At 43.6% G+C, this 15,634-nt stretch overlaps 1 protein-coding gene across 3 annotated transcripts in view; it reads left to right on the forward strand.

Moving 5' to 3' along the window:
• Nucleotides 1-15,634, forward strand: part of LOC143295174 (protein wntless homolog) — a 41,887-nt gene that overhangs the window by 7,717 nt on the left and 18,536 nt on the right. For all 3 annotated transcript variants that reach the window (XR_013056994.1, XM_076606746.1, XM_076606745.1), the window contains exons 8-12: nt 2,081-2,178; nt 3,029-3,092; nt 4,339-4,482; nt 5,426-5,579; nt 13,778-13,858. Coding sequence is in view for 2 of the 3 variants with exons in the window: in XM_076606746.1 (XP_076462861.1) it covers nt 2,081-2,178; nt 3,029-3,092; nt 4,339-4,482; nt 5,426-5,579; nt 13,778-13,858 (541 nt within the window). In the remaining variant the exon portion in view is untranslated. The remainder of the gene's footprint in view (nt 1-2,080; nt 2,179-3,028; nt 3,093-4,338; nt 4,483-5,425; nt 5,580-13,777; nt 13,859-15,634) is intronic.

Here is a 15,634-nt window from a genome sequence, read left to right on the forward strand (position 1 = left end):
GGAACACATGATGGTAAGATAAACCGCAGTGCTGCTGTCCTTCTAGCTCATCCTTGTTGGGGAACGCATGATGGTAAGTAAACAGCAGTGCTGCTCTCCTAAGTAAACAGCAATGCTGCTCTCTTTCAGGATCATCTTTGTTGGGGAACGCATGATGGTAAGTAGACAGCAATGCTGCTGTCCTTCTCCCTCATTGCTGTTGAGAAACACATGACTGTAGGTGACAGCAGTGCTGCCCTCCTCCCTCATCTTTAGCAATGAACACATGATGGTGTCACGTCGCACCAAACCAGCAAAGCAGTGCTGCTGTCTTGTTTCAGTCCTGTCACAGTGTCAAACACACAGTTTTGAAAATTGTTTTTGGATTATTTTGAATGCTAGAATCCCTCAGTTTCAGTTTTTCAGTTTCAGTTTCTTAACTCTCTCCATACGAACGGCGAAAGAGAGACGACGTTAACAGCGTTTCACCCCAATTACCAGCATCAAAATATTGCAAGCGGAAGGCTCTTATACTGAAGAGGTGAATGTTGACAAAGAATACCACAATTCTGACGACGGAAGCTAAAGGTTGGGTCATTCAGACACCCGGCACTGGACATCCGAGGGGTCTGTGTAGAGGAGAAGAGAGGACTGGCCGTACTGAGTGAGTTAAGGAGCCGTCACTATGTTCTGACAGTTCCACACACGCCACATCACATCTGCCAGGCAGATGCCTGACCAGCAGCATAATTCAACACCCTTGGTCAGGCCCTGAGTGCATGCATATATAGTTGTGTACCTATCAGAGTGGATTTCTCCCACAGAATTCTGCCAGAGGACAATGCTGTCACTGCCATGGGTTCTTTTTCAGTGCGCCAAATGCATGCTGCACACGGGGCCTCGGTTTAATGTCTCTTCTGAATGACTAGATGCTCAGTTCGATTTTCCAAACTGGGGAGGAAGGGCAAGAGCAGGATTTGAAGCCAGACCCTCATGGACTCTTATGTTGGTAGATGAGCATCTGAACCATTCTGTCTCCTTTGGCCTCTAGCATACTTTCTGTTATGGTTTTTATGAACAGATCAAACACTGACAGAGCTGCTCGTTGGCACATGTGTGTGTGTGTGTGGTGTGTGTGTGTGTGTGTGTGTGTGTGTGTGTATACATATGCATAAATGTGACTGAGAAAGAAGGGTGGGAGAAGGGGCCAAGGAGGATGTGGAATCATCTCTAAAGTAAGGAAAAATTATGTGCGGTTAATGATATGAAGGTGGTTTAACTCACTCCGGACGACAAGTTTTCTCCCTTGCTTTTCCCCACAGACGGCCCATTTGTAAGGGTTTGGAAAAAAATTACAAAAAATACAAAATACTGTATAAGAAAATGAAACTTTCAGAACTGGTTTATTACGTTGAGCTATTACATATAAAAAAAATCAAATTTCTCATCTTATTTTTACAGTTTTGCCATATGTAGAAAATACTGCCAATTTTTCACCCCGAATCACCATACTCATGCTTGCTTTCTGCATTAAATTCACTTTCTTCTTCGTCATCATCCACCTCTTAATGTCCGACCCATCAGTTTGTAGCATTTCAAGTACTTCGGCAACCCTAAAACATTGCCGTCACTGCCTTGTTCGCTTCACAACATTCTGAGAAGAGGCCGCTTTGCTAACGGGCTGGCACGCGAGCAGACGACCGGTCAGTGACTTTGTCAGCGTGTGTGCGACACAGGCCACACATCCCAGACTAGCCAATCATACTGTTCGATTGTGGAGTGACCCAGAATAGCGCACTCTGCTTGGCTGATCACAAAATCACGTGTACAGCGCATGATGGAATTTTACTTTTGGAGAATGCTATTCCATTCCTTCGTTCGAAACCGAATACGTTTTGTGTAGGAATGCGTGAGCATTCCTTCGTCCGGAAAGAGTTAAAAAGAAAAAAAATTAAAGACTGAACTTGAAGCAAAAGTATTTTTAGGGGGGTTGTTTGGCTCATTTATTGCCCATGTAGTTTCCAGTGCCTTGAGACTGATCCAGTTGTAGGACATGCTGTGACTGTGGCTGAAGGCTTCCTTCTGTCTGTCTGTCTGACAGGACCAGGTAGAAAGGAACAAGCTGCAGGTGTACTGGAAGCATCTTTCTGCTGTCATCGTTGCCTGCCTGGCTCTCTTCATCTTCGACATGTGTGAAAGGTAAACCTGCCTCTCTCTGCAGCAGGTGGTTTTTTGTGTTTGGAGGTGACTCGTGTTGTTCTTAGTTTGCTTGTGTCCTGGTGGAACTTGGATGATTTTTTACTCACATGTGAAAACAAAGTGAGTCATTGACATTGATGGATGAAGCTTACTTCTTGTGAAACTGAATCTTAGAATGCTTGTGCTTTTTTTTACATATTTTTTTTTATGATTTGTCAATGAATACATGTGTCATGATAAATTGTCAAACTGTATTTTTATGAAAAATTATCAGTCCCACCATTGGGATAGTGGGGGATCTTTCAGTATAAACAGTATGCCTACCTTCTGGAAATTCTGTGTTGCAAATGTTCTTGGTTTATTTGCATGAATGTGACTGTTACTTGTGTCTAGTTTTTCTTTTTATAGGTGTTTGTTTTTTTATGTGTATGGTTGTTTTTTTTAATATTCTATCAGATTGATATTACAGTTTTCCAGCCATTATGGCAAATGACAGCAAAAGATAAAAAGATTGAACTAAGAAACTTAGTCCTGATATATGCCATCAAACATTTTTCTCTGTATCCACTGTAACCGTGTACCATGAAAATGATCATGTGTTCACTTTCATGAAGGTGCCAAACATTCTTTTTCAGCTTTCCAAAGTCCAAATAAAATTTAGATCATTTCTTTAACTTGAAATATCTTTTAATATGTCAAACACGATGTGACAAAAACAAAAACTCTCATTATCATATTCACGTCATTTGTAAGCTGTGTATTACAATGTCACATATGACAAGTCTTGGGCAGGTCACTGATCACAGAGTACTGAAGGACCTGTAATGTGCGAGGTGGTGGTGTGTTGCAGGGGAGTACAGCTGTCCAACCCATTCTACAGTATCTGGGCCTCCAGCATGGGCACCAACATGGCTGTATCCTTCATACTCTATTGACTGGTCAGCGTTAAATATCTCTACACTGTGTCAAGCTGGTCAGCTTTAAACATCTCTACATTGTGTCAAGCTGATCATCTCTACACTGTGTCAAGCTGGTCAGCCTTAAACATCTCTACACTGTGTCAAGCTGATCAGTGTTATAGATGTCTACATTCTGTCAAGCTTGTCAGTGTTATCTCTTATATTGATCTCACTTTCTGCTGGTCGTCATTATCACTGTCATTTTGCTCTTGTTAAGGGTTTTACCCTTACACAGCCAGTCGATTTCGAGTGCAAAATTCCCTCGTGCTATAAATACAGAATCAGTTGTATCTAAGACTAGCTGGGGATTCCCCTGTGATGTGTAGAAAATATGGCTTGTCCTACCACCGAAAATTAAGAGCAGTAGGTTCATGGATAACAGACCTATGATCTGTGATGTGGGTGTTCTACCCAGCTGGTGCTGAAATGAGACATTGGTGGTGAAAGGGATTTCAAAGTAAACTGCATACACCCTCTTTTTTGTTCTTTAGTAAGGACAGAGACTTTTACAGATCTGTTAGTTATGAATTTCCTGTTAAGTAGCTGAATTATCATTTTTGCATGGAACAAGAAGAAAGCAGATGTCATTGTGCTGTTCAGTGTGTCTTGATTTTGGAGCATGATTTTACCTCAGAAGCTCCTACGTATTCTGCACCTTTGCCTCAATGGTGTGAATACTTGACAGTGGTCAGTGAGTCAAATTTCAGGTCAGAAGAATCAGAACATAAGCGCTTACTGTGAAATTCACCTGGTGGATGTGACTCAGTCATTTGGGTCAGAAAGGGGAAGATGGTAGAATGGTTAAGATGCTTATATGCCAGTACAGTGTCCATGACAGTCTGGGTTCAATTCCTGCCCTCTCCCTTTCTCCCAAGATTGATTGCAAAATCAAACCAAGCATCCAGTCATTCAGATGAGATGATTAACCGAGGTCCAATGCACAGCATGCACTTGGCGCATTGAAAAAAACCCATGGCATCAAAAGAGTCGTCCACTGGACAAAATTCTGAAGAAGAAATCCACTCTGACAGGTACACAAATATATGCACGCACTGAATGCCTGACAAGAGTGTTGGGTTGTGCTGCTTTCAGGCATCTGCCTGATAGATAAAGTGTAACGTATATATGGATTAGTCAGACAGAGGACAGCTATGCCTCCTTGAGAATGTGTAACTGGGTCAGATCCTTGACCGGTGTCCAGCTGGCGTTCATCATCATGGCGGGCATGGCAGCCTGTGGCTACTTCTTCTTCCTGTCCTTCATGATCTTCAAGGTGTTCCGCAACATCAGCGCCAAGGCCAGCTCCCTGCCCCAGATGAGCTGTGTCCGCCAAAAGTTCTACATTGTCAGTGACTCACTTTCATCTTTACTCTCTCTCTCTCTCTCTCTCTCTGTCTGTCTGTCTGTTTGTCTGTCTGTCTCTCTCACTTGCTACATTTTTTTGTGCTCCAGAATTTGGGATGTTTTGTTCTAGAAATTTTGATAATGCTGCATAATGATGGGGATGATGATAAAGTTGCTATGGGGGTGTGACAGCCTGACAAAGCTGTACTCTCATGATATTTCCCAGCATCCCAAATATGCAATTGCAAAGTGGATGACCCTCAGCTGTGTCATCCCAGTCTTTCCATTTGAGCCTGTAGTGTGCTGATCTCTGGGTAGGAGCCATGGGCTTGAAAGAAAACCCACCTTTGATAGGGCTTGAAGCTATGTAGTCCTCAGTCCATGACTTGTACCACTTTGCTATAGTGGCTGGTCTCTTGCTGCTTGTTATCTACACATACAGGCTTTCAGGAAGGTGGCAGACTGATAAAGACATTCATCTGCCAGTACAAAGTCCATGAGGCTATGAATTCGAATCCAACTCTCATCTTTTCTCCCAAGTTTCACTAGAAAATCAGACTGAGGGTCTGGTCTTTAGGATGAGATGACAAACTGAGGTCCTGTGTGTAGCATGCACTTGCGCCTATGGAAACGAGAGTGTTGTTCTCTGGCAAAATTTTGTTGAAGAAATTCACTCTGATAGGTACTCAGAGATATATATATGTGTGTGTGTGTATGTGTGTCGGGCATCTGCCCAGCAGATGTGGTGTAGCGTAATATTGATTTATCCGAACGCGTTGCTGCCTCCTTGAGAAACTGAAACTGAAAAGCTTCAGGAGGAATGCATTCCTTTTGCATTTCATTTCATTGATAAAGCCAGACTGTCACAGCTTCCCCCCCCCCCTCCCCGCCCCCTCCTCCCACATACAGACACACACACACTGGTGACACTGTGTCCATTGCAGGGAGTGATCTTCCGCTTCAAGTTCCTGATGATCACCACATTGCTGTGTGCCGCGCTGACCGTCATCTTCTTCATCATCAGCCAGGTCAGCGAGGGGTCATGGAAGTGGGGGGACGACGGCATCGCTTTGGAGTACAGCAGTGCTTTCCTCACTGGTCAGTCAGTCAGTCAGTGTTCTGTGTGGGGGCTGTGTCCCAACATGTTAGCATGTCGTGTTGTGTTGCACTGCTTTGGAGTACTTGTCAGTCGTTTCATTGTGTAGTGCCAGATTTTTTTTTTTTTTCAAGTTGTGAAAGTGTGTGTGATCTCCTACGTCTGTATAACTTCCCTTTAATTACACATACTTAACCGTGACCCACTAGTGCAGACTCTGGCAGGGCTCTAACATTCCTGTCCTGTGCAATCTGCTATCCGCCTATGTGGAGAAAACGAAAGTAGCTATGGCTGATAACCACCCCCTTTGTGGTAATTATGTAAGACATTGATGATGAGTATGCAGCTTAAGTGGGAGTACTTCCGCATTACACAGATTTCTGTTTTGACTTTTTTTTAAGATATTTTTTTCTCCTGTATTTTACTTTGTTTTGGTATTAAGACACACACTTCATTTTGGCCGCCCATGAAACCCGGCTGCAAAAGTTTCAGTATTACTTAGGAAACCTGAGTCTCTCCTACCCATGATGTATCAAAACAGTGACTTCAGTGTTGAGGGGTTGTCCTAAAGGTTAAAGTCAACAGAAGGTGGTGGTAGGTCCTGTGTTGCTGGAGGCTGTTCTGTGATAAACCGAGGTCCCATGTGCAACACGCACTTGGTGCGCTGAAAAAGAACCCATGGTAGTCTAGTCCGATGTTGGCACTCGATTATAAGGATCGTTCAGTTTGGTACGATTTTGTGATAAGAAGCAGTAGACAAGCTCGTTGCATATTTTCTCGATTAAGAGGATGACACACTCTGTTCCCTTTCAATTTAATGTTGTATGAACACAAAAAAGAAGGACTATATGCCATCGCACATGTGGCGTGCGCGATGCGCGCGTGGGATGTTCTGACCCAGCCATTCATAAGCTCAGCCAATCAGATGCCGAGAAGCGCGTCAGCCGACACTGTGGTACTCCGCTGCCAGTTCTGAAGCAAACGACGTAAATTATCCGCTGCATGTTGTATTTACGAACATGCGGTAAGCATGGGGGGGGGGGCGAAAGGAGATGCATTATAATAGTGATATAATATCGAAATATCGACATCATATCGGTTTGAATTATTTAATAGGCATAGACTGACTCAGTAAACACTGACACGAGCTGCTGTTGCTGCTGCTGCTGCTGGCCGCCATGTGCTCGCTGTGTGTGATCGCTGTTGAAGAGTGTTTGCTACGAGGTCAGATTTCGGGTTATGTGTACTAGTAAGAGATCTGTTGAATTCATTTGTGAACAACTTGTCCTTAAGAGCCGAATGGCTAGTAGGACGTTAATCCAACCACGTAGACTGTTGACTGAACTCAACACTCACAGGTAACACACAAGGAGATATGACTTCACTCATTGTATTAGAGACCCTGAAATCGGTTTCTGAGAGAGAGGGGATGGAGAGGGTGTGTTATTATGGTGAGGTAGGGGGGGGGGGGTTGGTGGTGGTGGTGGTGGTAGTGTTAGTGTCTGTGAGCTACATGTATGCGAGTGTGCAGTGTGTATGTTTGGGGGGAGGGGGGTATGTAACATATGAATGTATCCAAAAGTAAAACGCACGTGTGCGCAAGGGTGTGTGTGTGTGTGTGTGTGTGTGTTTCTGAAATCTATATTTATCATGCTACACATGCACACAGCATTATAATTGCTTAATTACCATTGTGTAACTTTAGATTCCTTTACTATCCAATTCAGGCTTTGCCCAATTCATCACAACTAAAACAACAAGAAAGCAGTTCTCCTTCACCTGTTGTCCACCTATACACGATGTACACTTGGGGCAGAAAGTCAGTACTGACCGCTAGAGGACACGCTAGTTGATCGACAGTGTAGTGAGGACAGCTCCAGTCATGGCAGATTCCACTGGGTTACATGCTGTTACTGAAGAAGAAGCTGTCAGAGGAGATGACAGCTTGTCCACTAGGACCGTGACTCTGACTTCAGCTGATGATTTCACAACTGCTGCAGGTGAACCAACAAACTTGCCGACATCTCACCAGGAAAACGTGCCTTCTCAGCTCCCAGAATGTTCCTACAATATTCCTACTGAAACATCAACCATCAGCTGGGATCTGTGTGCTTTATGTCAAACCAACAAAGAGGAAAAACTCATCAATCCATCAGAAAGTAAGTTTGCCAAGTCAGGAGTGCAACTAGGGTACACGCATACAGTTGAGAACATTTTAAAACTTAGGGAACTGGGGAGATTGAATCTTCCAATAAAGAAAGAACTCTTGGATGAAGGTGTAGACATGGTTTCTGTTTTTGAAACAAATAAAGCGCTGTGGCACAGAACTTGTCGGAATAAAGTTGACAATCAGAAAGTGGAGCGAGCAATGAGGGCAGCCAAAAAACGTGAGATCGGTGAAGGACAAAACGAAAGTCCAATAAAAACTCGCAAGATGATGGGTCAGAGTCTTGAAAGGACGCAAAGCTGTTTTTTCTGCAGTGGTGACGATACCAGCGAAACTTTGTTCAGTGCTCGCACATTTTCTATTGATAAAACTGTTCGTGAATATGCCGAGACTCTTCAAGACAGAGTTCTTCTGGGGAAATTTTCCGGAGGAGACATGCATGCATTAGATGCAAGATACCATTCGAAGTGTTTGCTTCGACTGCACAACCGCCACAGAGTACACATGAAGAAGCAAAACAGCAGCAGTACTTCTACAGAGCAGAGCCTTGACGTTGTTGTACTTAGTGAACTTGTCTTTTTCATTGATGGAGAGAGAGAAAACCCAAACCTGCCCATTTTCAAATTGTCTGAACTCAGCAAAATGTATGATAGGAGAATGCAGGACTTGGACCCAACATATGACAGGAAAGTGAATTCAACAAGACTAAAAGACAGACTTCTTGGTCAAATTGTGGACCTACGAGCTCAGAAACAGGGGAAGGATGTAGTCCTGCTTTTTGATGCAGACATGAGCGCCATTGTCAGTACAGCAAGTCAAGGAGACAATGATGCTTTTCATCTTGCCCGAGCCGCACAGATTGTACGCAGAGATATTCTTTCAAAAGAATTTGCTTTTGATGGCACTTTTAATCCAGGGATAGAAGACAGTGTTGTCCCACCCAGTCTTTGTGCACTGATTGGCATGACTATGCATGGCACACGTTTTGATGCTGACAGTGCACACAACGATGTCAAGCTGAAATCAGTTCTGTCAGTCTCAGAGCTAATGATGTTCAACACGAAAAAGAAAGAAGTTGGAAACAAGACACCCTCTTCCAAACAGTACCACACAAGAACTCGGGAAACACCACTGGCTGTCTACATTAGCCTGATGATATATTTTCGAACAAGACAAAGAGAACTGATTGATAAACTTTCTGAACAGGGACTATGCATCTCTTACAGCAGGACAATGGAAATTGTCACTCAGCTTGGCAACTCAGTGTCTTCAAGATTTGAGGAAGAGCAATGTGTATGCCCACCAAAGTTGAAGGAAGACCTTTTCACTGTTGGGGCTGTTGACAATATTGACCACAACACATCATCATTGCGATCCAAAGACTCTTTTCATGGCACTGCCATATCTCTTATGCAGTTTCCGACAACAGAAAACCCAGGCGTTCCAAGAGGAATACCCCTGATCATCCATAAAGCAAGCAGCAATGATGTCACCCCAATGCCTGCAGAATACACAGATGTCACAGAGGTCAGCCTCGTCAGAGAATGTTATGCACCAGAAACTCTTGGTGATGTGAAGACACAGTCTGATGCCCTTATGGCTTCAAGGACAAGGGAAAACGAGTGGCTGTCAAATGTTGATGCTTTGAGAGCCAAAGAAAGTCTGAGCGCAGAAGATAACATGTCATGGGCTGCATTTCATGCTAGCAAGCAACCAGTGGAACGACCTGTCTGCAATATGGCTCTGCTGCCACTTTTCACAGAGAAAGCACAGTCAGCTTCTATGATCCTTCATGCCATGAATCTCATCAGGCAAGCAGTGCAGCGCCTCAACCCCCAGCAAATACCTGTGATTACAGCAGACTTGCCTCTGTACGCTATTTGCAAACAGATTCAATGGCAACGGCCACAGACACATGGGGAAGAAAAGTATGTTGTCATGCTTGGGGGATTACACATTGAGATGAACATCTTGAAGTTGCTGGGAGATTGGCTGAATGGGAGTGGATGGAAAACGGCACTTGTTCAGGCTGGTGTCACTACAAGTGGAAGAGTGGATGCCATATCAAATGGCTCACAAGTCACAAGAGCAAGGTATGCCCATCAAGTGACAGCAGCAGTCCTACACCTTCTCCAGCGGGCAGCTTTTGATGACTACATACAGCTTCGAGATGGAGCAGAAACACCACTGTCATTCATGTCATGGCATCAGAAAATGTTCTCAGAAAAGCCCCAGTTTGCCTTCTGGTCTATGGCATTATATCTGGAGCTTCTCTACCTTCAGTTTGTGCGTTCTCTGAGATCAGCTGATTTCAGACTGTATGTGCAATGTCTTGGTGAATTTGCACCATGGATGTTCACACTCAATCATTCGAATTATGCTCGATGGCTTCCAGTTCACATCAGAGACATGGTACAGCTGCCAACCAAAGCTCCTTCCACATATGCAGAGTTCATAAAGGGGCATTTTGTGGTGCAGAAAACTGGGCGTGTCTTTTCTGCCATGGCCATTGACCAAGCCCATGAACAACTCAATGAACAGATGAAAGCAGATGGTGGCATTGTAGGACTGACTGACAATCCAACAGCTTTGCTCAGATGGATCACAGCAGGTCCAGAGGTGCAACGGATCTTGCATGAGTTTGAAAACAGTTTCAAATACACAAATGAAGAACCTAAATTGCAACACCACGAGCAAACAGCCAGTTTCCAAAAAGGTTTTGCTGAAGATATGAACACTCTTTTCACTACAATGCAAGAACTGGGCAATCCTTTCATGGAAGACAGCAAAAGCATGGTGACCTTGGACACTCGTCAAGTGATGAACCAAAACAGTGTTGACTCGCTCAGGTCAATCCAAAATACTGGCCAACAACAGTATGATCAGTATGTCGAAGAACGGCTGGTTCAGTGTACCAAACCCATCAATCACACCATTCCAAAGAACAAACTGCTCTTGTTTAACACTTCATCTTCATCAAAGCCATCTAGACAGGTCCATGAAATAACATCATTAAAGAACAACTGTGAAATTTTTGGCAGAATGTACATCGCATGCCAGTCAAGAAATGGTGACTTGGACGAATTTTTCAGTCACGAAAATCAAGCAGCTCCTCCTTCACTGTCGGATCGTGGTATGCTGAGACTGACGAAAAAGTCTGACCTTCTAACATGCCTTGAAAACCCGGTCCCTTCTTCACCAGAAGCCCCTGCCGTCACAGCCAAAATTCTGGATGGAGCAGCAATAGTGCAGATGTTGCCACCGAGACCAGGATGCAAGACGTTCAGAGACTACACAGAGAAAGTCTTCAAAGCCTACATCCTCCAGCAGCTAGACTCTTGTGAACGTGTGGATGTCATCTGGGATCGCTATCTGCCTGACAGTCTGAAAAATGGAACCAGGGAGAAAAGAGGAAAGGGTGACCATATCAGCCTAAAAGAATCAACACCACTGCCAACCAACTGGAGCAGTTTTTTGCGAGTTGGTGCCAACAAAGAAGCACTTTTCAGCATGTTGGCAGAAAGTATCACGGTTGGCATCAATACAAACAAACTGCTGGTCAGCACTCTGGCTACAAATGTTCTGACTTCCAAGGAAACCAGCACAGACAACCTGGCTCCATGTGATCATGAGGAAGCGGATACCCGCATACTTCTGCACCTCCAAGATTGCGCATTGAAAGGACACTCTGCTGTCATGATCCGGACAGTGGATACAGATGTTGTTGTCCTTGCAGTTGCTACGGTCAGCAGAATACCAGCCAAGGAGGTGTGGATAGCGTTTGGGACTGGAGCACATTTCCGCTACATTTCAGGCCATGGTATTGCTGACAATCTTGGGAAAGAAGTATCAGAGTGCCTACCACTTTTTCACTCCTTCACAGGGTGTGATACATCCTCTTCATTTGCAGGTGTCGGAAAGAAAACGGCGTGGGATGTTTGGAAAATGTTTCCAAAGGTGACCCCAGCATTCAAACATCTGGCAGCAGGCCCGTCTGAAATCAGCAAAGAAGACATGGAGATTCTGGAACACTTTGTGGTCTTGCTGTATGACAAATCTTGTCCTAGTTCAAGTGTCAACACAGCAAGAAAGAAATTGTTTGCCAAAGGTCGTCCTCTTGAACGGATACCCCCAACTCGAGCAGCTCTGGAGCAGCACACCAAGCGGGCAGTACTTCAAGGTGGACACTGCTGGGGCAGAACACTGTGCGCTGTTCAGGGTCTCCCAAGTCCTTCTAACTGGGGCTGGAGGGACAGTCCAGGTGGACAGTGGACTCCTCTCTGGTCAGATTTGCCAGAAGCAGCTGATATCTGCAAAGAACTTGTGAGGTGTGGCTGCAAGAAGATTTGCCGGAATCCCTGTAACTGTTGCCGCGCCAGCCTTCCATGCACAGAATTGTGTGCATGTGCTGGCACCTGCCACAGAGATGACATCTGAATCCCTTGAATGGACAACTGCTTGCAGTAGGTGGGATTACTAACCAGGTAGGACCTTGTGCTAACCTTTTTTGTGATTTAACCAATCCCAAGCATGTTCGCTGTCAATCTGTCTATTACTCATGATTTTGGAGGGTATTTTTGAGATGATACACTAAAATATTGGCGTAGTATATATATATATATATATATATATATATATATATATATATATATATATATATATATATGTATATAATTAGAACATATTATAGCAAGATTGCATGAATGATGTTATTACATATTTTGAAGCAGGTCAAAATCATTTAGCGTTTTGAATTTGGCTTCCAGATTAGAAGTTCTATAGAACTTAGTATATTTTGAGGAGTATACATATAAGCATGAAAACAGCGTGTGATCACGTGTGTCATCCTTTTAATTGAAAGAGAACATAAAAAACTGCATGTGTACCAAATTTGGTGAAATCGTACCAAACTGAACGATGGTTCCTACATCGGACTAGACTATGGCAATGAGAGTGTTGTCCTCTGGCAAATTCTGTAGAACAAAAATCCACTCAGGTAGGTGCACAAATATGCATGCATGCACTCAAGGCCTGACTTGTGCGTTGTGTTATGCTGGTGTCAGGCATCTGCCCAGCAAATATTGTGTAGCATGTATGGATTTGTCCGAATGCAGTGAAGCCTCCTTAAGAAACTGAAACTGTTCCCTCTCCAGTCTTGTCCTTAATGTGCTGTTCACGCTCCACACATCATCCATTTTTTTTATTTATGGCCATTGATGGAAGGTGTGTGTTGTCAGTATATTTAGTTGCTCAGTGTGTTGTCAGTGTGTTTGTGTGCTCAGTGTGTTGTCAGTGTATTTAGTGTCTTAGTGTGTTGTCAGTGTGTCTGTGAACTCTGTGTTGTCAGTGTGTTTAGTTGCTTATTGTGTTGTCAGTGTGTTTGTGTACTCTGTGTATTGTCAGTGTGTTTAGTTGCTTATTGTGTGTTGTCAGTGTGTTTGTGTGCTCAGTGTGTTTGTGTGCTCAGCGTATTGTCACTGTGTTTGTGTGTTCTGTGTGTTGTCAGAGTGTTTATGTGCTCAGTGTTTTGTCAGTGTGTTTGTGTGTTCTTCATGTTGTCAGTGTGTTTCTCTGTGTGTTGTCAGTTTGTTTATATGCTCATCAAGTTGTCAGTGTGTTCTTGTACTCATGTGTATTGTCATTGTGTTCGTGTGCTCTGTGTTATGCCTGTTTGTTTATGTACTTACTGTGTTATCAGATGTTCTTGTACTCTTGTGTTGTCAGTGTGTTCTTGTACTCTTGTGTATTGTCAGCTTGCTTTTGTGTTTATGTACTTGATGTGTTGTCAGCATGCTCATGTACTCTGTGTGATTGTGTGCCATGTGTGCTGTCTGTGTAGTTAGATACTGTATGTTGTCCATGTAGTGATTCCATGAGATGGCAGTGGTGATGATGGATGGTGATGATGATGATGTTGTGTGTTTGTGTGCTGTGTGTGTTATCTGTGTTGTTATGTACTCTGTGTGTTGTCTGTGTGTCCATGTAGTGATTCCATGAGATGGCAGTGGTGATGATGATGATGATATGTTGCAGGAGTGTACGGCATGTGGAACATGTACACCATTGCCCTGGTCTGTCTGTACGCCCCTTCCCACAAAGTCACCGCCACAGCAGGTAGGTTGTGTGTGCAGTGAACAGTGTGGGCACTCAGACCTGTCTTACATCTTGGCCTTTTTGGTCCATTTTGTCATTCAGGAGGTTGTGAAGTTTGTGAACCTTAACCCTTTCACCGCCTGGAAAATAAGATTTAAGTAAAATCTATTTGCCAGGGTTTTTTTTCACAAAAAATGGGTATAAATTTTCAAAAAATTCTGTACTCTTTGTTATTGGAGAAAGACCCATAAAAGTATATATTTTCTGAAAGGTAAATGATTAAAGAACATAAAACACATGATGTTTTCCCATTTTATATATTTTTAGTGACATGCTGTTCTTTTGAAATCAGTGTTTTGTTTTTTTGTCACATTTTCAACTTGTTCATTACAAACATTAGTCAGGTAATTTGCACTAAAATATATTTTCTGGACAAATGGATATCTGTACACACAAAATCATACTAGAACAACCACAATAATAAAAAAAAATTATAAAGAGATAGATACACAATGCATTGTGACTTCTCCAAGTGATAATGTGGATGAGAGGCCACGCCCCCTCAGTCTCCACCCCCCCTCCTCTTCACCCCTCTCACACAGTCACTTTATCCAGTTCTCATCAGACCGCGTTGGCTGAGTGCCAAGAAAATCGCTCACACTGTGTCTTGCTAATAATTCAGTCACTTTCTGACGTCTGCTAAGGTTTGCACAGCTGGCATCACTCACTGATAGTCGTATCTTGGTCACTCTCTTGATTGCTCCCTTTATTTTCTATCAGATCGTCCTATAAATGTTAATCACTGTCTTCTTCAAATTTACGCTTCAATTCTTTCCGAGCATCAGCTAAAGAAAGCAGTCTTGGTTGATTTAGTTCACCACGATCACATGCCATGAACACGGCGTCAGTCCGACATTTTGTTGAGCGAGCGAGGAGAGGAGCCAGGCAAACACTGGGACAGTAACCCAACCAAAACGTTTAAATAAAGGACTGCCTCATGACGTAGATGGGGTTTCTAGCTATGAATAGAATCCAGAAAGATTCCCCAAGCTAAAGCTACCAGCATTTTTGTCAACGAACTGAATGCAAAGCAGGGAAATGTCAGAATATTTCGATGACGAGTTATCTCGTCATTGTGGCAGCGAAACGTACATGCTTGCCATGACGAGTTATCTCATCATATAAGCAGCCTAGGGGTTAAGGGGGGAACATGAGGTTTTTCCGATTATAGTCGGATTTCCAACCGAAAACTGGTTCCAGAGGCCATTTTTGAGATTCGTGTAAATCCATTGAGAAAATTTGGGGGGTTGGGAGGAGGGAGGCGGGGTGAGGTTTTTTCCGACTGATGAAGGTTGCATGAACGTTGTCCGACCGATCGACAAGACAGACCCACAGCATTTGCTAAAATGCCCCATTTTTGGATAAGTGAACCAATTGAGAATAAGTGTTCCATTGCTCCTCTGTCATCATTCAGCTTATCTGTATTTGATCGGGATTACAAATCTTTCGCTCGTGGGCTTCACGACTTGCAAAGATACCTGATTTCGTCGATCGTCTTGGGATTTGCCAATAGCCTTTGGATAAGTCCAATTTAGAAAATACTTTTTTCCTGGCTAACTTGGTGAACAATGCCTCCACGTCTGGCATGGGTTCCACGTCAGACGTGGTCACCTTGTTGACACGACGGAAGTCAACACAAAATCTCACCTTGCCATCCCTTTTCTTTACAATACAATTGGGGAAGAGTAAGGGGATGAGGAGGGTTCTGTCACTCCCATCTTCAACATCTGATTGACT

The sequence above is a fragment of the Babylonia areolata genome, chromosome 20, assembly GCF_041734735.1.
Source record: "Babylonia areolata isolate BAREFJ2019XMU chromosome 20, ASM4173473v1, whole genome shotgun sequence".
Lineage (NCBI taxonomy): Eukaryota > Metazoa > Mollusca > Gastropoda > Neogastropoda > Buccinidae > Babylonia > Babylonia areolata.